Source organism: Equus przewalskii, chromosome 5 (genome assembly GCF_037783145.1).
Source record: "Equus przewalskii isolate Varuska chromosome 5, EquPr2, whole genome shotgun sequence".
Classification (NCBI taxonomy): Eukaryota; Metazoa; Chordata; class Mammalia; order Perissodactyla; family Equidae; genus Equus; species Equus przewalskii.
The window spans coordinates 43246795-43269106 of record NC_091835.1 but is presented as its reverse complement, the minus strand read 5'-3'; the positions used below and the strand labels follow the sequence as shown (position 1 = coordinate 43269106).

Sequence of the window (22312 nt, the reverse complement as noted above, 5' to 3'; positions counted from 1 at the left end):
TATAGCTTTTGTTTTAAAGTCTATTTTGTCTGCTGTAAGTATTGCTGCCCCAAAGTTCTTTTCATTGCCATTTGCATGGAATATCTATTTCCATCCCTTCAGTTTCAGTTTGTGAGTGTCTTTAGGTCTGAAGTGTGTCTCTTGTATGCAGCATATATATGGGTCTTTATTTTTATACAATTTGCCACCCTATGACATTTGTTTGGATCATTTTGTCCATTGACATTTAAAGTAGCTATTGATAAGTATGTACTTATTGCCATTTTGTTACTTTTTTTCTGTGTGTTTTAGTAGTTCTTCTCTGTTCCTTTCTTCTCTTGCTCTCTTCCCTTCTGGTTTGATGGCTTTCTTTAGTATTATGTTTGGGTTCCTTTCTTTAATTTTTTGTGTATATATTATAGGTTTCGGATTTGTGATTACCATGAGGTTCATATATAATAACCTACCTATATAACAGTCTATATTAAGTTGATGGTCTCTTTAGTTTGACATCTTTCTAAAATCTCTACTCTTTTACTCCCCTCCTCCCACATTTTATATTTTCAATATCATATCCAACCTTTTTGTGTGTGTGTGTGTGTATCTGTTACCCTCTTATCATGGAAATAGGTAATTTTAGTACTTTTGTCTTTTGACCTTCATATTATCTTCATAGGTGGTTGATCAGCTACCTCTACTGTATTTTTGCCTTTACCAGTGATTTTATTGCTTTTTTTTTTTTGATAATTTTCTTATTCCTATTTGTGGTCTTTTCTTTCCCACTTAAATAAGTCCATTTAGCATTTCTTGTAAGACGGTTTTCTTGGTGATAAACTCCTTTAATTTTTGCTTGTCTTGGAAACTCTTTATTTCTCCTTCCATTCTGAATGGGTAGAGTATTCTGGGCAGCAGGTTTTCTTCTTCCAGCACTTTAAATATATCATGCCATTCCCTTCTAGCCTGTAAGGTTTCTGCTGAGAAGTCAGCTGACAGCCTTATGGGGTTTCCTTTGCATGTAATTTCTTTACTTTCTCTTGTGGCTTTTAGGATTCTCTCTATCTTTAATTCTTGACATTTTAATTATAATGTCTCTTGGTGTGGGCCTCTTTGGGTTTATCTTGTTTGGTGTTCTCTATGCTTCTTGTACCTGGGTGTCTGTTTCCTTCCTTAGATTTGGAATGTTTTCAGCTATTATTTCTTCAGATTGATTCTCAGCCCTTGTCTCTCTCTTCTCCTTCTGGGACACCCATAATATGAATGTTAGTGTGCTTGATGTTGTCCCAGAGGTCCCTTAGACTGTTCTTGTTCTTTTTAATTTTTTTTCTTTTATCTGTTCAGCTTGAGTGATTTCCACTAGACTTTTGTCCAGCTCGCTGATCCATTCTTCTGTATCATCTACTCTGCTATTGAGTCTCCCTAGTGAATTTTTCATTTCCAGTATCGTATCCTTCATTTCTGATTAGTTCTTTTTTATATTTTCCAGTTCTGTGTTGACTTTCTCACTGAGTTCATCCATTCTTCTCCCAAGATCACTGAGCATCCTTATGACTTTTTGCTTGAACTCTTTGTCAGGCAGATTGTTTATTTCTGTTGCATTTAATTCTTTTTCTGGGGTTTTGTTCTTTTCCCTTACTTGGAATGTATTCCTTTGCCTCCTCATTTTGCCTCTCTTTCTGTGCTTATATCTATGTATTAGGTGAGTCAAGTATGTCTCCTGATCTTGAAAAGCTGATCTTATGAGGCCCAGTAGTGTGCTTCCCTCTCATCACCAGTTCCATGTGTTCTAGGAGTGACCCTTGTATGGGCTACATGTGTCCTTCTGTTGTGGCAGGGTTGCTCTTACTGCAGGTGCCCAGGGAGGCTAGTCTGTCCCCTTGGCTGGTTCAGCTGTGTATGGCTGCTATGGATGCTTCAGTCACTTTATTGGGTGTGGGGAGCCCCAGCACAATTGGCTACAAGGTCTAATATCACTTTCCTGTTGCAGTTTTTCCATCAAGTGAGTAAGCCCCCAACATGGCTGGTTGCTAGGCTCATGGGCTTACAATTGCTTTTGTCAGCTTTCTTAGGATTTCAGCTGAGTGTATCTGGCCCCAGGCATGGGAGCTCCAATTGTTTCAGGCTTTGGAAGATGGGTCTCATCCCCTATGTGGCTGTTTAAGAAGCACAAGTCTTCTGCAGATGACAAGCCCCACCACCTACAGGGCCACATGCACATCAACACAGTCCTCCCCTGTGCATGCACCCTGACTCCCTGAAGCAGACCTGGTTGCCCCACTGCAGAGGCCCCACACTCTCTACCAATGCCCCACACACTCCACCTGCTCCTTGTACGTGCCCTGCCATGCAGAAGCAGACTCACTCGCCTGGCTCCAGAGGATCCAGGCACCCAGACTCTACAGGGTCACAAGTTGCCCAAGGGCTTGCTGTTGGGTAAGGCCAGTCCATAGGGCAGGCTACCTGCCCTTGCTGAGCTGGATTAAATCAGTGCTCTATTGGGTGGGGCAGACCCTGAGCTAACAGCCCAGGGGAAGAACTCCAATGGTGTTTGCCAGCATCTGTGTCAGCATGCCTGTACTAGGTCACAGGAATGGCTGCTGCCAATGTCTCAGTCCCTGGAGATGTCTCACCTATCACTGAAATGCACCCAGAGCCTATCAGGTGAGTTTCTTTTCACCAAAGGACTGTGCACTTTTCTTTCTGGTGATTTTAGGTTGCTTTCTGAAATGAGTGAATTTGTGTAGGGGCTATTTATGAGAACAGCTTTTTTCCTCTTATGTCTGACAGCTTTTATGAGGCTATTCCCATTGTTGTTAGTAACCAGAAAAGCCAGACATTATGACACTTGTCTCGGTTGTACTGAGTCCAAAGGATGCTTATAGTGGTAACACTCCCCTGCTCAGGTCCTCCACTTCTCTAGGGAAGGCTGAGTACCTTAGGATTGCTCCTGGCCAGCCATGAACTGCCATGGTTTGCAAAAGTGGTTTTTTTCTCTCCAGAAAGGAACTTCTTCCTTTTCCACCTCAGTTGGGACTGTCCCTAGTTGCGGGGGTTCTTTTTATCCAGTTTTCAGTTAAAGGTTGTAAATTTGTTGTGTCTGTGAGAGGAGGTGAATTCGGAGTCTGCCTATGCTGCCATCTTCTTTTTTTGCTCACCCTGGCTCCCACAAGTTGCGTGCAAGCTGCTCCAGGATCATGTGCACAGCTGTCTGCCATAGCTCTGAGGGGTGGGTGGGAATGGGTGGCTCCTACTGTGCTAACTGCTGAAATGGACTGAAATTAATCACAATTTACCATCTAAACCTTCCCCTGGAAGTTTCAAGCCTTCAATAGACTTCAGAGTTACAAAACAGTTGCATCAGACAGATTCTGCCAGTCCAATTGTCATCTATGTGAGGAGACAGATTTCCAGTGCTTCCTGTTTTCCCACCTTCCCAGAATCTTTCTATATGCATTCTTAATTAATTTTATCACCTCCATGATAATAGTCAAGCATCTTAACAGCCACTAACATAGACTTAGAGCAGAAGACATGTGTTCATGTCCTAATTTAGCCACCTACTAGATGTACAAACTGGAGCAAGTTATTTAATATCTCTGACCTCAGTTTTTCACCAATAAAATGGAGATAATAATAGTTTCTGTATCAGAGTCAGGAAGAATAAAATGATAAATGAATATAAAGCCCTTAGCACAGAGCCTGGTATAGTAAACACAAAATAAATATTAGCTATTATGTTGAACCATGTGAAATTGCTGATATTTGATCCTTTTTTTTTACATAAACAGCCATTTCACAGGTTCATCCTATACTGCTATTATTTCATAGATGAGAAAACTGAGATTCAGAGAGTTCAAGTAATTTTCTCCACATCTTAAGCCAATAAGTGATAGTGAAGGGATTTTGATCTTCTTAAAGTCCAAATTAGAGTGTGCAGCAACCTACACACTGTGCTATTAGTTTGGTAAATATTCTTAGCAAAAATTTGGCACTAATAATCAGAAGGACTCTATTGACTGGTTACATTTAGGGCCATCCTAAATGCAATGAAAAAGATTTTTCCTTTCAACTAAATAACATTTCTCATAAAAATACCCCCCAGAGATCTCAGAGCCAGAACCATCCAGATGCCCTCTGATCAGATCATTCATCATGCCCTCAGATCAGTCAACAATTTTTCAGTAACATGGAGCAATTTGAACTTATTTTATGTCTTTTGTCATGATTTAACTGGTCTTTCAGTCAAAAAGTCAATAATGGCCTCTAATTCTTCCTGATTTTGTCCTAGGGTATACGGGTCCTGTGACTTTGGACGACTGTGGGGACATTGACAATACTATGATGCTTCTGTATACCTCTGTGGAGACCAACAAAGTATGTCTTATTTCTTCTCAGGAACTTGGGGTGAAGTGACTGAGTGAGGAGGGATAACTTGGAAAGCAAGCAACAGTAAAGGCATTAGAGAAGTTATGTTTAGAATCTAGAAGGTGGCTTATTTCAGGTTCACGATTATGCCCCACTTAGGGTAGTACTCCTTAATCATTTTGTCCCATAGAACTTCTTCAGAACATCCACTCTATTTACTGTATAAAAAATACTCACCCAGAATACGTTGATATAAAGACTAGACTATTGATGGGATACCAATGAGGGGATGACAGTTCTCGCCTAAGAATTGTTTATGCATTTCCACAGCTAAAAATTTAAATGAAACTTGGGCCAGCCTGGTGGCACAGCAGTTAATTTCACACATTCCGCTTTGGCTGCCCGGGGTTTGCTGATTCAGATCCCGAGTGCAGGCCTATGCACCGCTTAGCAAGCCATGCTGTAGCAGGTGTCCCACATAAAGTGGAGCAAGATGGGCACAGATGTTAGCTCAGGGCCAGTCTTCCTCTGCAAAAAGAGGAGGATTGGCAGTGGATGTTAGTTCAGAGCTAATCTTTCAAAAAAAAAAAAAAGTAAATGAAACATTTCCTATTCTCTCCATCTGACCTCTCATGAAAATCATCAATTGTGTAATCCCTCTGGCACATATAAACAGTCCTGTAATGTTATGCTTTTAAATATGTCTTTTCTCCTCACCTACATAGTAGGTTCTTTAAAGGGAGTGGGTATTACCTCTCCATGTCTCCAGTGCTTAGCTTCTCATGTGGCACATAGTTCATGGCTGATTATCATTTAATATAAAAACAAAATACCTGTCTTTATGTCACCCCAAATTGTGCCCATCGCGAATTAAGAAAGCCACTGTTCCAGCAAACCAAATGGTCAGTAGAGAGCTTTTTCTTTAAGACATTTTGTCCTGACATAACTAGGAATCTAAGAGAAAAAGTATTCATTTTGTCACGTAGTTTTTCAGTGTGAGCATTATGACATACTTAAGTCGTATATTGCGTGTACATATTGACCTAGCTTGGTGAAAGATATTTGTAATGGAAAATGTGGCAAACTAGAGAAAAGATGTCCAGATTGAGAAAGTTAAACCAGAAATTCAAGGGCAGCATTTCCGAAAGGTAATCCATAGTTTTTAGTTACTATCTTGAACCTTTAATATAATGCTATATTTTGCATACATTCCATGTGAATACCTTAAAATAAGATCCGCTGAATCGGTGACTGGTAGTAGCTACAAAGATCGCTCCTCTCTAAGTTATTTGCACCTGGGATGATGCCTTTGCCTCCCTTGGAGAGAGATGGATATATATTGTGAGATCCTGTCAGCCTCATATCTCCTCTTCAAAATGAAAAATGTTGTTCTGTGCACTTACTCTCTCTGAAGGCAAATCTAGTTGAATATTTCAATTATTTAATGACATCAATTGTGCTATGTAATATGTATATATGGGGAGATCAGGGGTTAATCCTCAAAATATAAAGCTATAGATACATTATTCTATACCCAGAGTAGGTCTCAATAGAGATTTAATGTGCCATACCCCAATACATAGAATATTTCCTATCCTCACTATATGCAATTGTACATTCTGCTTTCAAGTTGAACACACTTTTGAGAATGTAAAATTTTTGTACAGAATGTCCTGAGAGAATGGTGGCAAATTTAGAAGGATGGTCATTTTCAGATGTCTCTAACAAAGCTGATTCAATATATGCAGCAGTGATTTAAGGATATATTAATATTCCCATTGGCAGATTACTTGAAAAAGAAACCTTTTATTTTACAAACCTAGTTAGCATTGTGTTTAAGAAAGCGTGTGAGAGCAAAAGGATAGAAGAGATTCAAAAATTATGAAATTGACAGAATTTAGGAAATGTAGAATTATTTCGGTGCCCCTTGACAAGTATCAAAATGGATGATGGATTTTATCTGACATGCATTTTCTCAAGACATCATTTTCAACAGCAACTTAATATTGTGGCAAACAGTGGTGCTCACTGTCATGTGATGTGGAGCTGGCTATCTAATTTCTCTTGGCCTCTGTTTTAACACTTGTAAAACGAAAGACGAACTAGTTCTCTAACGACCCAAAGAATCTATGTTGGGCAGGGTTGCTCGTAGGGTCATGAAGAAACAGAAAACGAATTGACCCACATGGACCTTAAATCCGTGTTCATGCTGTAAACCAATAAGTGGATCCTAACAAGCTCCTGGCTGGTTAACAATTACCTTGTTTCACTGAGAAGCGTTACTATGAAATACAAATGTCATCGGGCAGGACAGTCGATCTCATCAGAAGTCGTTCTAAAATGTCTTTTTTTGTTCATCCTTCTTTTCCATGCCCTGGCACAGTACAAGGTTCTTTTGACCTATGACACCCACATAAATGGAACTAAACCAGTAGATATGAGCCCCACATTCATGTGGAAGAACCATAAGCTTCCTAATGATATTCCAGGCCAGGGTAAGTATCCTTAGTGAATTTTCTTGTCCTGAAATGGTTTTTCTCGTAAAGAGAGCAAATTCTGTGGTTTATTCAGTTAGCCTGTGTTTTTTGCTTTGTTTTGTTTTGTTTATTGTCTGAGTTAGATTTGCCAGGGTTGTAAGTCTAGACTCTACTTCCCTGCACAATGAATGATATTATAATTCCGATTAAACACTGAAAATATTCTTGTTCTAATTTAGCTCTACCGATCTTTACTATGTGTCCTAGCTACCATTTGACATAAACTATCCTATAGAAAGCCAGGTTTGACGGGCAAAATGAACACAGAGACATATATTCTTATTCCATTTACATTTTACTGGAATAAACTCAAAGAGTAAGTATTTCAGCAAAGAATACTCGATGACAGCAGGCTGAGAGGTGGTCGGTGAGAAGGGCCTCTAAAGTCTCCCCCATTCTCTCATAGGACATATTTCTTGGTTTATAAGGATGGTTACTCACCTACTTAAGATGAGGTCCTATCATGTCATGGAAAGCCCTAACAGGACCAGGCCTTCACCTGTACAAGTTGCAATGCAACTATCTAACGTTGGCCATCACTAGACAGGGCCAGCCAGGTATCTCCTGGGCAAGCAGGTCTCAGGACAGTCTGTCCATGACTGACTTGGCCAAGGCTTATCACAATGAAAAGTAATTCAGATTAGTAATCTATTTTTAGGAAAAAAGTTTAAATTTGGACAAATATTTACACCTAAAGATGAAAAAAAAGTGGTAATACCATTAGTGAAATGACTTAGAAAATTATGATATATTCATAATTGGAGTATCATGCAACCAATTAGAAATACTTATTTACAAAAAATTTTAAATGACGTGAAAACTTACGATGTAAAGTAACAGAAAAATACAGCTTTTTATTTGATGAGACTCTAACTTTTTAAAATAATTTATAGAAATAAGATGTCCTAAAAAATATCCTAAAATGTTAACAGTGATAGGCTTTGCGTAATAGGATCCTAGAAGAATTTTCTTTCTTTTTTATATTTCTCTTAATTTTCCAAATTTTCCATAATTACTGTATTAATTTACCATTTTTTTAAATATTTTAAAATATTAAAAATTATAAACTAGAAATAGTTCTATCCCAGCCCCCCCCCACAGCCAGAAACGGTCTGAAAGGTTGATGTGACTTAAAGAGAACAGTTCTGGTTCAGTGGGTTTGCTTGTGTTAAAGCCATAGCTATGTTTCTAGTCCTCTTCAGTTCCATGAGTCAAATTTGGTTGAAAATGATCCCTGTGTTTTAATCCAATAGGTATGAACCATTGGCTAAAGCAAAGAGGGAGGTGGGAAGTTGAGAGCCCATTTTTCTAAATAATAATCAATCCTGAGCTGACTTCAGATTTACTGTTATCTTGCTTTTTAAAGTTGATTTCTTTTCTTTAGCAAGTTTTTTTTATTGTCTCTAGAACCATCTTCAAGCTTCGTAGGTTTTGAATCAAACTTGACTTCTGAAATATATCTCTTTTCTCATGGGTTTCTGCAACTCCCTACTTCTTTTCATGACTTTTTGAATTGAAATTGTTTTTCTTTCTCCTTAATTATCACTTTCAGTGATGACGTTGTGTTTAGATTTTTTTAATGTATTTCTTTAAGAGGTTTTAGATATTTTGGTAATGGAATAGAAGGTCTGTGATTTGTAAAGTGATAAACTACTCAAAAAGAAATTTTTGAGAGAGTTCTCATTATTTACCGAAAAGAAATCACATCCAGAATTCATATTATGTACGACAGGGACAGTGCATCATCCTGGGCAAATTCACTTCATCCTCAGTTAACTAGAAAATTCAGTTAGCCAGAGCTTTTCATTACTTGTTACTACGTTTAGTTTTAAACTTTACAAATAAATTAACTCAATCTTCCAAATGGTACACAAATAAGATATTCATGTCTGGTCTTTTTATCTGTGTACACAACTGCCAACTAAGCAGCAGAATGTTTCATCTGGACATTACACCATGCATGAATGAAATATCTTTTCCTTCATTCCATAAAGACTCAATGCCAGGCATGTTCTAAGCATCTGGGACCCAGGAATGGACAGCGCAGATTTGGTTCCTGTTCCTCACCCAAGCCTTCATCATCTGCCTTCTGGGTTACGATAACATCCAACTGACTTCCTGCCTCAGTCCTGCCCCCTGTCCACTTCCAATCCAACCAACACGGCCACCAGAATGGCGGCACGAATTCAGTCATGTTACTGAATTGCTTCTGACACTTCATTTGGCAGCTCCACTTTACCTACAGAATGAAGTCCAAATGACGACTTATAGCACAAAATGTCTGCTATCTTCCTATGTCTCCAGCCTTATTTTTCATCTTACTTGAAATCTCTTGCCCACTCTCTCCATTTCCTTCTACTTCCTTAAAGAAAGCATCTTGCAACTTCATACCCCTGTGTCTTTATTGATGCTACGCCCTCTACTAAAATTTATCACTGCTCTGTACAACCGGTAAACAACTGCTCATCCCCAATATTTAACTTGAATCTCACCTTTCCTAAGCTTTTTCTTAGCATCTCAGGAGATTATTGTTCTTGCCCTTATCCTGCCAGACTTCCAGCATAGTACTTATATCACACTAATTTGTTTACACATCTTTTAATACCATACACTATGTAAGTGTAGGGTCCATTCTTTATTTATATCTCCTTGCCCCAAAACACTGCCTTGGAAGGAAGGACAGACAGACGGACACACAATATGAGATAATGATGGTTATGTTCCTAGTCAGCACTAATCTATACAGTGTTAATTTCAGTCACTTTATTTCTCTTCCCTAAGTATGAGTATCTTCCTCTGTTAAATCAGATTTGTTAACTGATCCCAAGGCATTTTTTCCAACTATCATGTCCTATGACCTTGGGGTTATAAACTCAATCTACATTCATTGTAGATCAAGTTAAATAGAATGTGATAGCCACAACATCCATGAAAAGGCGGCAGCATCTTAACCTTAGAACTAATGTGATACTGTGACTTATCTAACAAAGCAAATTAAAAAGTAGGTTAAAATAAAAATTCTGTATTTAAATAGTATATAGTATATTTAAATATTATAATTATATTTAATGCAGTGAGATGTCCACATTGTGGGAAGCAGATAGGAATCGAGGTGGGCTGAGGACCCAGCAGATAGGAGGTCCCCATACTCCCTCCCACGCATACTCTAGTCTAGGGGATGTGTAATTTTAGTACTGGTGAGTAGAATCACCTGCACCATTGAAATTGTATTTCTCATGCTCCCTTTTGTTTTTGCATGGGGTTGGGGTATCAGAGTGATGGTAGCGGCATTGGTGGTGGTGGTAATAGAAATGGTGATTATAGTAATGAACAGACTTCACCAGTCATATGTGTCCATAATGCAAATCCAACTCCAAGGTATTAATTTATTTGTGCCCTGATGAGAATAGAAATCCAGCACTCACATTGTCACTGTTAAAAGTTTCCCCTTAGCAGAAAACAAGATAACAACCAGAGGCAAAGTCATATGTTAGGAAAGCGTAAATCCTTCAAAGTCAGCCCTTAGAGAAAGTTCCTGCAGTATTAACCCTGAGCTCAACCCTCTCCCTCAGAAAAAACGGTTAGTTCATTAGAAGGACATAATGTGATGAAATGAAAACAGTTTAAAAATATGTGTGACATAAGATAAGTCTAATGGCACAAAAGAAATTTTTAATATGGACTTATTTGTGTATTTTAACATTTGGACACTTTTTCCTCAATACGTTTATTGGATGCCTTTGTCATTTTAATTAATATGCATGAGTTGTTCTGTCAGCTATACATAAAACTTCTTGCTTCCCAACTTTGTAAGATGAAGATGTTAGTGTCACTATCCTTCCTTCTACCTCCTTCCCACATCCTAAATTCTCCTGTATTTTTCTTTAATTTGTCAGGGTTGATAATATTTCTTTGGGAACCATAATGAAGCCCTCTGTCATTTACCTATAAGTTGATTCTGTATGTTGAAAATAGTGAACATTTTCATTATTATTACTATTTATGTAAAGCCAAATAGCATGCTGTAATGATATTTCTTTCTATGTAGCTCCAATGTCTCCCCCTTGTGCCATACACACACACAAAAAGACGGCCTTTAAAGACAAAATTCCAAATTCTCAAAATCAGGCCAAATTTTACTTTGTTTCATTTCTATTTTTTTATTTTTATTTTTATTTTTGGGAGGAAGATTGGCCCTGAGCTAACATCTTTTGCCAATCTTCCTCTATTTCGTAAGTGCGACGCCACCACAGCATAGCTTAATGAGTGGTATGTAGGTCCGCACCTGGGATCCGAACCCATGAACCTCAGGCCACAAAAGCAGAGTGTACAAACTTAACTATACCACCAGTCGGTCCCACTTTGTTTCATTTTTAGACTATGGCTTCCTCGAACAATTTTCCCTAGAGTTTCTGATGGGGTCTCTTTTATTTTTGCTGCAAGAAGAAACATGTCTTCCTCACCATATTTCTGTTATCTTCCAGCCTCTTACACACTCTGTCTGTTGCTTGGAATCCATTCCATTTTTTCTCCTTGAACCAACTAGCTTCCTATTCTAACAGGGACTCTCTGTGGCCTATATGAACCATGACTTTCTTGTACACTTTTATTACTGTTGTTGTCCTTCTCAATCTAGGCTTATTCCTCTGCATACTCAGACTCTGCTTCAATGTTTCCTTGGGTTGGATCCACGTTTTCCTGGATTCCACTTACTCTTCTGTGAGTGTCTCAGGTTACTTCATCTACACAACTCCACCCACGTACTAGTTTTCTAATAAATGAAATTCCTTACAGTCTCCATTGACTTCCCTCAGTGACCCAGCAGAGCTTGGGAAGGACCAGTGGGCAACTCTGTCATTTAATATTCCATGTATACTTACTTCTCTTTCAATTTGTGTCTGTATTAAGAAATAGTTGTTTCTGTCTTCCTCTGTGAGTCCTCCTTAGGTATATTGGTCTCAAGGACACCAGGTAGGCTTCCGCCACCAAAATTATCTGTGCGCTGCAAGCTATTTTATGCTCTTGTGACATTTGGAGATTCCCATAAGAAGGAAATGAGATTTCTAGACTGTAAGGATTGCTGAAATTAAACCACTTTTCCTGGGTGGTTTAATTCCAGACATTTTTCTTCAGAAACCCAGGACACAGGACCTATATTCCCAATGAAGAGGTTAATAAAAGATAAATATTTTTTTAAAAGGGCTCCCCTATCCCTTTCCCCAAATTATATTATGCAATTAGAGTAATTGAAATGTTTTTATTCTCCTTTCAAAGATCCGTACTAATGCATTTTTCACTGTCTTTTCTGCCACAGGACCTCAGATCCTGATGATTGCAGTCTTCACTCTCGCAGGAACTATCATCTTGCTCCTGCTCATTGCTCTCCTGGTGCTGAGGTACCTACCACCCGCTCTGTCCTGCTGTGCTCATCTCAGAGAGGGAGGAAAGGAGAGAGGGGGAGGTCTGATGTCCACTGATGATAATGTATGCTCACAAAGAGGTCTCCAGACAGATCTAAGATCAGGATGGCATTCTTAATCAAAGACTCTATCAAGGGCAGAATATTGCTGAGTGGATAGATTAGAGCTTCGGAGTCAGAGACACCTGAACTCAAATCCCAGGTCTGTGATTTACCAGTCCTGTGGTCTTAAATGTATTATTTAACAACTTAAACATGTTCCTTAGCCTCAGTATCCTCATCTGAACTGTTGTAAGGAGTTGAAATGAGGTATGTATAGTGACTACCATTTAATAAGCTTTTTATAAGTGAAAATAGCTATTTTTGCTGTTTTATTTATATTTTGTGGGAAATTTCAAAGTCTCAATATTGCATAATGTTCAAACTGGAAGAGACTTTAGAAAGCATCTACTCCAAGCCTCCTATTTTAGCATGGGGAAAGAGAGGCCTAGAAAGCCAAATGGCTTGTCTGGAATCATTTCACTAGGTAGTGTGTAGGGACAAAACTAGAACTCAGACCTTCTGACCATGGGATGCATAATTATTCTACTCAACTTGGACATATGAAGTGCCTAGCACAGTGCCAGAGACACAGTGTATACTCAGAAATATTTGTTGAATATATAAATAAATGAGTGAATACCATACTACATCCTAATCTCTGTATGTTAAACCCATGAAACTTTCTATCCTTTTATATTATCAGGATCACTCCCGTTTCCTAACTACCAGAGAACACTTTTCTCTATGTATCACATGCTTTAGTCTGTGTCACTATACTTTTTCAAAATGAGAGAGTCCAGCCCGTTGCATGTCAGTGGAAGTTTTCCCCAGGAAAGGAAGTAAGTTATTCTCTTCAGTCTGAAGGCTCCTGGAACTCCATGTTGCCCAGAAATATAGGAGGTGATCTACAGTGTGTGGTGACCATTTAGCTGAGGGGGAGCAGAAACCAAAATTCAGGGAGAGTAAAGCCAGTCAATAACAAGGTCGCAAATGCGTCTGTTGTCCCTCAGAAACCAAGTCTAAATGGGTGTCAGCTTAAAATGGGGATAAATCACGAGGCAACAGACAGTAATGGGTGAAACAGGCATTTTCCATTTTCTTTAAGCATGAAAGGCAGAGATAGGGCTTCCTAATGGCCAGAGTAATAGCGTGTTCATGAGGACATCTGGAAGACGGATGTTACTCTTGCAGTTTTCCATTACAACAATCTATACAAGAAAAGTAGCAAATGATTTATGGCATCCCTAATTCAATATGAATGACAGCTGGCTCTGTTGGTCTCAAGAGTTTACTGGGGTACAGAGATGACAGCCTGGAAACCTTCAAGGCCTTGATAGTTATCCTACTTGTGTCCAGGTCTTAGAATCATAATTATTGGTCAATAACATTAAAAAAATACATTTTTTATATGTATTCAATAGAGGAATACTCAGAGTTAGATGGAAGCGCAGGAAGAGAATAATCATTTCTGCTTAGGGCACATTAAGAAAAGCATCATGAATGACCTTAAGAAGGTGAGTAGGAGTTTGTCAAATGACTACAAGCAAGGGCAAACTCAGGGACAGATAAATACGTCAATGGAAAAGCATATAGATTCTAGAATCAGACGCAATCAAGCGCGAGAACTTGGAAAATGATAGAAGTGACAGTACAAGTCAGTTGGGAAATGATGTTGGGATGGTAGGGTTTAAACATGGAAAAAAATGAAATTAAAACCCTACTTGAAACCTTATACAAGATAGAGTCCATTCCATATGGAGTTTTAAATGGATTAAGGACCTAAATATGAAAATCAAACTTCAAAACTCAGAAGAAATTAATAGAAAATTACTTTATGATCACAGGTTAGGAAAGTATTTCTCAGTCAGGATAAAAAAAAGTGTCATAGAAGAAAAAATATATAAACATGGCCATAATAAAATCAAAACTTTCTATACAACAAAGTTAAACAATAAACTAGAAGGAGGTATTTGTAACACATAAAAGGACAAAGGATTTGTTTCGCAGACTACACAAGGAATCCATGAAAGTTAATAAGGAAAAAACAAAGCAATAAAAAAACAGGCAAAATTATGAATAGACAACTCTATATAATTCTACATATTCTATAAACCAGACAGAAAATATTTGAAAAGATACTTAATCTGTCTAGTAATCTAGAAAATAAAGTGCAAAGCAGAAATTAAACACCACTTCACATACATCATAAAGGTTAAAAAAAAAGTTTAACAGTACCAAACATTGAATATAGAGGAAACAGGAATTCTCGTGATGGGAGGGTAAACTGGTACAACCACTTTGCAAAGCAATTTGGCAATATCTGTAAACTTGAAAGTGCGCATCTCCTACAACCCAAGAATTCTACTTCATTCATACTATCTGGGGGAAACGATTAGAAAATGTTGACATTTTTAATGTTGGGATACATGTTATATTTTCTCTGTGCCTTTCTATTTTCTTTATACATATTTTTTTAAAGACATGGATGCATAAGAGGAACTGGCTTATTTAAGAATCTGGTGTATTTTCTGGAGGCTTAAAAATTAACATTTTTGCCTTTCAAAGTTATCAGACTCAAAATTTTTTTCTCTCCTCTTTCTTTCCTCACTCTTTCCATGTCATCAATTCAGATTCTTTATTATAGTGAAGGAATGCCTTAGTGAAGGACCTGAGAATGTGAAACAAAAAGGAAAAAATAATAGAAAAGGCCATCAGAAATCCTTACTGGTCCATTAATGGCCAGCACTCGCCAATTTGAAGAACATGGAGTTACACCATTGGGCTAGCCTCACTTGTGACATGTCTGCCTGAAAATATTAGGGTTCTAAATTTTCCCCAGTGTTCAGAAGCTGAATGGCATAAATACTAATAAAAACCTATTGACTGGCTTTATTCCTTTCCCAGAAAATATAAAAAAGAAAATGAACTTCGTCAGAAAAAATGGTCCCACATTCCTCCTGAAAAGATCTTTCCTCTGGAGACCAATGAGACCAACCATATTAGCCTGAAGGTAAGGCGTCCCTTACCTGTTCAAGAAGGCTAGAGCTGATGCAACGTGCCAGGTATCTGACAAGACTTTAGAGGCATGGTAGGAAATATTCCAAGTAGGGATCACTTGTTTCAGAATCCAAGATTTAGATGTTTTCTAATTCTCAGCTTCCCATTTTTCCCTTAATTCTCTACTGTCCTATATGTCAGATAGTTGATCAAATGAACACTTCCATGGAGACTGAGATAGGGTATGTTACTCATTCTTTGCGTCTGATACAGAAGAGAATGCACATATTGAGAATGTGTCGTGGAAGGGATTTAGGAATGGGTAGAGCATCTAAGTTCCCCTAAACTTTGGATATTAATCTGCCTGTGCTAAGGACGTATGACTTAGCTAGCTCATTGCTGAAGAAAGAGGCCTCTGCTGATATTTTCCCACATTCTCCCTCAGCCAGGAAATAGCACAGCAGGCAATGATAACAACTCACTTCCATTCACTGTAGCCGATGCTGGACCTATGTTGTCTCATCTACTCCTCACAAGGAACTCATGAGTTGAACTTTGCTGATGAAGAAACTGAAGGACAAAGGGTTAAGACACAGGGCAGGGTCACACAGAGCTAGTGAGTAAGAGTACTACAAACAATCATAGCTAACACTGAGCACTTCTTGTGTGCCAGATACGTTGACCCATTTCATCTTCCCCAAGCCCTGTGTGGTAACAGGGCTAGAATTTCAGGAACATGGCCATAATTTGAACCCAGTCTATCTAACTATAAAGCCTAAGATCCTAATGCCTACCATACACCATATTCTTATTAGAGTTTTTATACTAAAGTATACTAAGAGGAGATGGAGAACCAGAACCTCCGCATGAAGGAATTAGCGGGGTCCTTCAGAGTAGGGCCAAGCTGATAGGATAGTGTGACTTGAGATGCCTTCCTGTCTAATGTCAGCAAAAGTAAAATTGCAGCATGGGTCAGGTTCAGCCTTGGAGCTTCTCTACCAGCTCTTGGCACTCGACTCCAAATTCTGCATGCGGCACTCAAATGGCTCAGATCCTCTCATGGCTGTACATGTACTAGTTTTTTCTTTCCTCTGGAAATGCTCTAAAGTGACTCTTCTGTTGCTTTCTGAGCCTCAAACACAAAAATAGTATTCACAAAGATCAGTCTGTCTCAGGCAAGTGTCAGGATGAAATCCATCATACGGTCATTCACAATAAGGTGTAAATGACCGTAAGACTATTGGATTTCCAAAGGGAGAATTTGTTGACCTAAATGACTAATTGGCAGTACCCTAGAAAGGCGAGAGGAGATTTTTAGAAGGAGTGAGTGCTCCCTGCCTCTGGTATGACACCAGGATGGACCACGTGGTCTACCTCTGCACAAGTCCAGTGTGGCTCCACTCCTCACACATCTTCCTCACTGCCTCATAAACCCTACATTCTATACTTGTTCTTTGGGGTTGAGCCTAAAACATTGTGTCTCTGTGTGTTTTCTTAAAATGTAAATATTCCTTGAAATATAACTCATCTATCCCTCGTCAGACATTACAGAATTTTTATGAGTTAATTCATCAGATTAGCCACTCACTTGGCTAAGGCATAGATCTTCGGAACAGTAAACTTGAAGAAAAGAAGTTCGAAGTAATTCAGAGCATGGGGAATCATTGTTAATCTGAGTTTCAGACAGGCTGGGGAGCAGGCGGGCCAGGAATTGGCTGTAAAGAAGGGTCTTCAGGTGCTGTGAATCAGGTGGAACAGAGAGAAAGCCCAGGAAGGTCAGCCCAAGTGAGCAAGAGGGAAAGTGACACATAACCAGCCAGGCAATGGTTCTGGATGCTCACGGAAGGCGGAGATAAGGAAGTAAGATTAAGGGACGAAGTGATAAAGAGTCAAGCATCCCTTTATTGGAACAGAGAGGGTCCCCAAACCAAAGCCTCTAGACTAAAAGAGAAGTCAGGAAAGTCAAAGGGATGAAGCTTAACAGAGAAAAAACAGTGAGAAAGATGATGATAACTCATTTGAGGATAAAATGCTTTCATTCGCAAGAAACCTTCACAAACTTTGTCTCCTGTGATCCCCAAGTATCCCTACGAGTTAGGATACCCAGATAAGGTACTGAGGTTCAGACAGTTTAAATGACCTAATCCAGGCCTGAGATAGGAAAAGAGTACTAGACAAGAAGGTAAGCTCAGGTTCTGATACATTCTTCTCTCTTTATTTTTTAAATTTTTTACATATTACTATGACAAAGATTTTCAAAATTTTTATTGAGCTAACATTGGTTTACAACATTATATAAATTTCAGTTTTACATCATTATATTTTGACTTCTGTGTAGATTACATTGTGTTCACCACCAAAAGTCTAGCTGTCATCCGTCACCATATACATGTGCCCTTTTACCCCTTTCACCCTCCCTTCTTCCCCCTTCCCTTCTGGTAACCAATCTGTTCTCTGTATCTATGTGTTTATTTGTTGTCATTTTATATTCCACATATGAGTGAAATCATACAATATTTGGCTTTCTCCATCTGACTCATTTTGCTTAGCATAATACCCTTAAGGTCCATGCATGTTGTCACAAGTATTTTTCCAAAGAAGATATAAAATGGCCAACAGCCATGTGAAAAGATGTTCAACATCACTAATTATTAGGGAAATGCAAATCAAAACCACAACTAGATCCGATACATTCTTATGTGACATTTAGTGTCATTTAACTCTTTTGCACATCATTTGTAAAGTGAGAAAAAGGAGAAGGGAAGACAACTGACATTTATTAATCTGCACTGTGCCAAACATCATATTTGGGACTTGATATAGTTTATTTCATTAGCATTTCAAAATGCCTGTAAAGGTAAATTTTTAAAAATATTATAATACCTCACAGGTTTTTATGAGAATCAAATTGAAAGATGCAATAGTTCTTAACTTTTTTTTGCCTTTAGACCAAAGTCTGGCAGACCAAGAGCCATGTCTAGCCTGCAGGGGTGTGTGTGTACGTGTGTGTGTGTGTGTGTGTGTTGTTCAATATTTACTATATTTTAAAATTAATTGCCAAATATAAAAATCTCAGAATGGCTTAGAAAAATCCATATTAGCAACTACTTTTGACAAGTCAGATGATCTAGCCACTCTAGGCTGGACTAGAGCTGATGGGGCTGCCCCCCTTAGACACCTGGCCCAGTGTCCTCCCTCACATTGCTACTTGGGCCTTTAGGCATGAGTTTGCAACCCAAATGCACAAGACGCTCCCCTAAGACCATCTGTATGTAGCTACAGACAATGATTTCCAATAGGAGGAGGGCAGGGGGAGAAGGAAGCAAAGAAAATCCTTGGCTGAAGTAGGCCATAAGAAGGTGGAAAAGTAGCACAGTAAGTGGAAGGGAGGAGAACCCAGAGTTAAGCATGAGAGTGATTGATACCTGGAAAGAAAGTTTTGTTGGCGAGGAAAGGCCAGTAGGCAGAGGGAAACACAAGTCAGTTATAACAGTCTCTCTGGGAGCCTGCCTAGCATCCTGTGAGTGAATAGCAGATATAGCTCGCCTGGCAGAGCCTCTCAGCTTTGGACTGGCAGTGGATGGGACAAGATATGAGCTTCTGGAATAATTAGCCTTTTCTTGTGCCAGATTGATGATGACAAGAGACGAGATACAATTCAGAGACTACAACAGTGCAAATACGACAAAAAGGTGACTATAGTCTCCCCTGCTTCTCTGAACTCTCAGGGTATGTTCTGGGCTTTCTGACTCATCATTGCCCCAACTTCCAAGGTTGGCAGTGCAAAGGTTGGGGTGGGTGTGCAGGTTGCTCCAAGGGGCTGCTCTTGGAGCCTTTCACAGGAATGGGCAGGGCTCTGCTTCAGCGGTTCCAAAACTCACAATCCTGGGGAAATTGAAGGACAAATAGAATTTTTAAGAGGGGTGGAGTGTAGGAAGGAAAAGGAAAAACAAAAGAGGTTCAGAGCTGTCCACGCAACCCTAGTATTATATTTTGGCTCATTGCAGTGGGAAAATGACAGTCCCATACTAGGGGATTGCATCTTTCTTCCTTCCATCTTTCTCTCCTTCCTTCCTTCCTTCCCTTCTTCCTTCCTACCTACCTTCCTTCCTTTTCATTTAGTAATTCCTAAAGAAACATTCAAACTTGAGCCTCCCATATTCCAAGTACTAGGCACCAGGGATATAAACATCAATAAAATACCGTCACTGTTCTCAAGAGCTTACAGTATAGTTGGAAGACAGACACACAAATTATTATAATATGTATTTAAGTGGTCATGCTACAACATTATCTCCTTAATTCAATTGATCTTTGCAGCGAGTGATTTTAAAGGATCTCAAGCACAATGATGGCAATTTCACTGAGAAACAGAAAATAGAATTGAACAAGGTATGTGTCCCTTACTTGAAACCCTTAAGTGACAAATAGCTTCACTACACTTTCCCTAAGCAACGAGGTCCTTGGTGGAGCAAAGCATTATTGGGGGGTGCTGACAGAGAAGCCCTCAGGCCAAGAAATGGGTGACTGTACTTCTTGTTGAAAATTCTTCCAACAGTTGTTGAAGAGTGATATTTGATGGTGTAAAACATGTTTGAAATCTACTAGCATGTCCTAGAAAATGGTCCTGATGCTATTTGAGAGTAGTCAAAGGTTTGTCTTCAAGTCCCCTTGCTGACAAAAGAAAGATATAACGCAATGTATAGTAAGAAATGTACTGACATTCCAATGTGTCAAGAGCAATACATCTTCCCAAAGATCTAAACCATGACATGTTTCTTTAGCATGTAAATTTCCACTCTGGCACTCCTTTCTGGCTGACTTGCTTTGTAAATAAACATGTTATCTCAGTTGCTTCAGATTGACTATTACAACCTAACCAAGTTCTACGGCACAGTGAAGCTTGATACCACGATCTTTGGAGTGATTGAGTACTGTGAGAGAGGATCCCTCCGGGTAAGGAAGAATGATCATTTCCAATTTTTTAACCGGTCAACCATATGGAAAAAAATATATATTTAGGAGAAATTTTAAATGTTCACCCAGTGAAATAATATCAGAGAATTATTAGGAAAAGTCGGTGGGTCCATATGCTCACCCAACTAGATCACTCAGCTTTTGCCAATCAATCCTATTACAACTTTTTACAGAAAAACAAGCCAAAAATTATTCAGGAATGTAGACTTGAAAAAACAGAGAACAGATGTGGAAAAGTGAGTGATTACATCTAAATTCATTTTATTTTACTTGCATACTTGCTTTTGTATTAAAAGAAAAATGGATGGTCATTATGATGGCACCAAATAAGCATTTGGAGACTTGTTCATAAGTCCTGATGCTGTGACTGTTTAAATTCCCACCCTTCTCTCCCTTCTGAGGGATTGAGGATGCACAGGACTTGCCAGATGGGGTCAGATATTCTGGCTGAGCAAATTCAAAGCAGAAAGAGAAAGTAGGACAGGACTGAACCAAGTTCTTGGGAAGAACCAAGCGTCAAGCTGGGAATATCAAATCTGAATAGTTCAGAAGGGCAGGCATATACAAGAAACATTCATATACTAGAAACAAAGTAAGGTGTCAAGCAGAAACAAGACTGAATGGGGAAAGAGCAGGAGCAGGAAGAAATTGAAGACAGTTGCTTCAAAGAGAATAGAAATATTTGAAGCTCACCTGAAGCAGTTGCCGGGCATGTGTTATGAGAGCTTTCATCCTTTTAAATAACTTTGTATAGGTGACCATACAATTTACCAGGATACTTTAAGAGTGAAAAGGGGTGCTGTAATAATTACATTCAAACATCAGACATAAACTGCATCTGGCCTCAAGCAAACCAGGAGGTGTGGTCCCCCTGCCTTTGGGCTATTTTCAGACCCAGTATCTCTTAATAACCTCCATGTCTACCCCATAACAAAGCCAAAATCCTAAGATTGGGGGCAGCAGCAGCTTCAAAGGGGTCCAAATATTCGTAATTCAATGAAATTTAAAAGCAATTTTAAAAATTTAAACTAATCACCTAGAAATGTTTAATTTTTCAATAAGCTGCAATCAAAAATAAAGAATAATCACTTTCAAAATGTATGGCATAAACTCAAATCTATTGTCAAAGAAAAAAAATCATACCCCTAAATGCTACTCTCTCTTTAAAATGATAATAATAATAATAATAAACTAAGTATTCAATGCAAAATTTAGAAGAAAAATTATGGACTAAGAAAAGGAAACTTTCAAAATTCAATCATTATAAATTGGTAGAATTTTACAATGCACTCGAGTTGTTTGTTTTTTAAGAAAAAACTATAAAACATACAAGCCTCTCATGCTTCTAATTAAAATTTTTAAAACAGACATAAAAATACACAAAAATGGGAATAAAAAATAAAGCTACGAAAAAGATGCTTTTGATTGTGAAAGAATACTTCATGACTGTTAAATTATGAAATCTAAAAAAAGGTAAAATTTTGGAAGCAATAAAATCATGAAAATGTGATTCAAACAGTAAAAACTTAAGTAGGCCAATAACAATAGAAGAAATCATAATTTCCATTTCAGACAATACCAGATTTGGCTAATTCTTCTAAACTTCAATGAATAGCTCTCATTGTCTAAATAAATACTATTCTAAAGTTAAACAAAAACATGAACGTCATCTAAATTCATCTAATATTCAGTAAGGCTGGCATAAAGCTGATACTAAAATATGATTAAAGGCTAACTATATTTATGAATATTGATGGAAAAAATCATAAATAAAATACTAGTAACTGTAAGCCAGTTGTACATAAAAAGCATAATTCAATCAGATATGGTTAATTCCATCAATGGAAAAAATATTACTCTAATGCATCATATCAAAAGGTCATAGAGGAAGGACCATATGATCATTCTAATTGATGCTAAAAATGATCATTTAAATAAAAAATTTATCATTCAGATAAAGCATTTTTAATAATAATGATTTCAAGTCTTTCAAAATTAG

At 38.3% G+C, this 22312-nt stretch overlaps 1 protein-coding gene across 3 annotated transcripts in view; it reads left to right on the top strand.

Moving 5' to 3' along the window:
• Positions 1–22312, top strand: part of GUCY2C (guanylate cyclase 2C) — a 157253-nt gene that overhangs the window by 109958 nt on the left and 24983 nt on the right. For all 3 annotated transcript variants that reach the window (XM_070619176.1, XM_070619177.1, XM_070619175.1), the window contains 7 exons: positions 4265–4350; positions 6725–6836; positions 12193–12274; positions 15244–15349; positions 18966–19028; positions 19657–19728; positions 20188–20292. In XM_070619176.1, coding sequence (XP_070475277.1) covers positions 4265–4350; positions 6725–6836; positions 12193–12274; positions 15244–15349; positions 18966–19028; positions 19657–19728; positions 20188–20292 — 626 coding nt within the window. The remainder of the gene's footprint in view (positions 1–4264; positions 4351–6724; positions 6837–12192; positions 12275–15243; positions 15350–18965; positions 19029–19656; positions 19729–20187; positions 20293–22312) is intronic.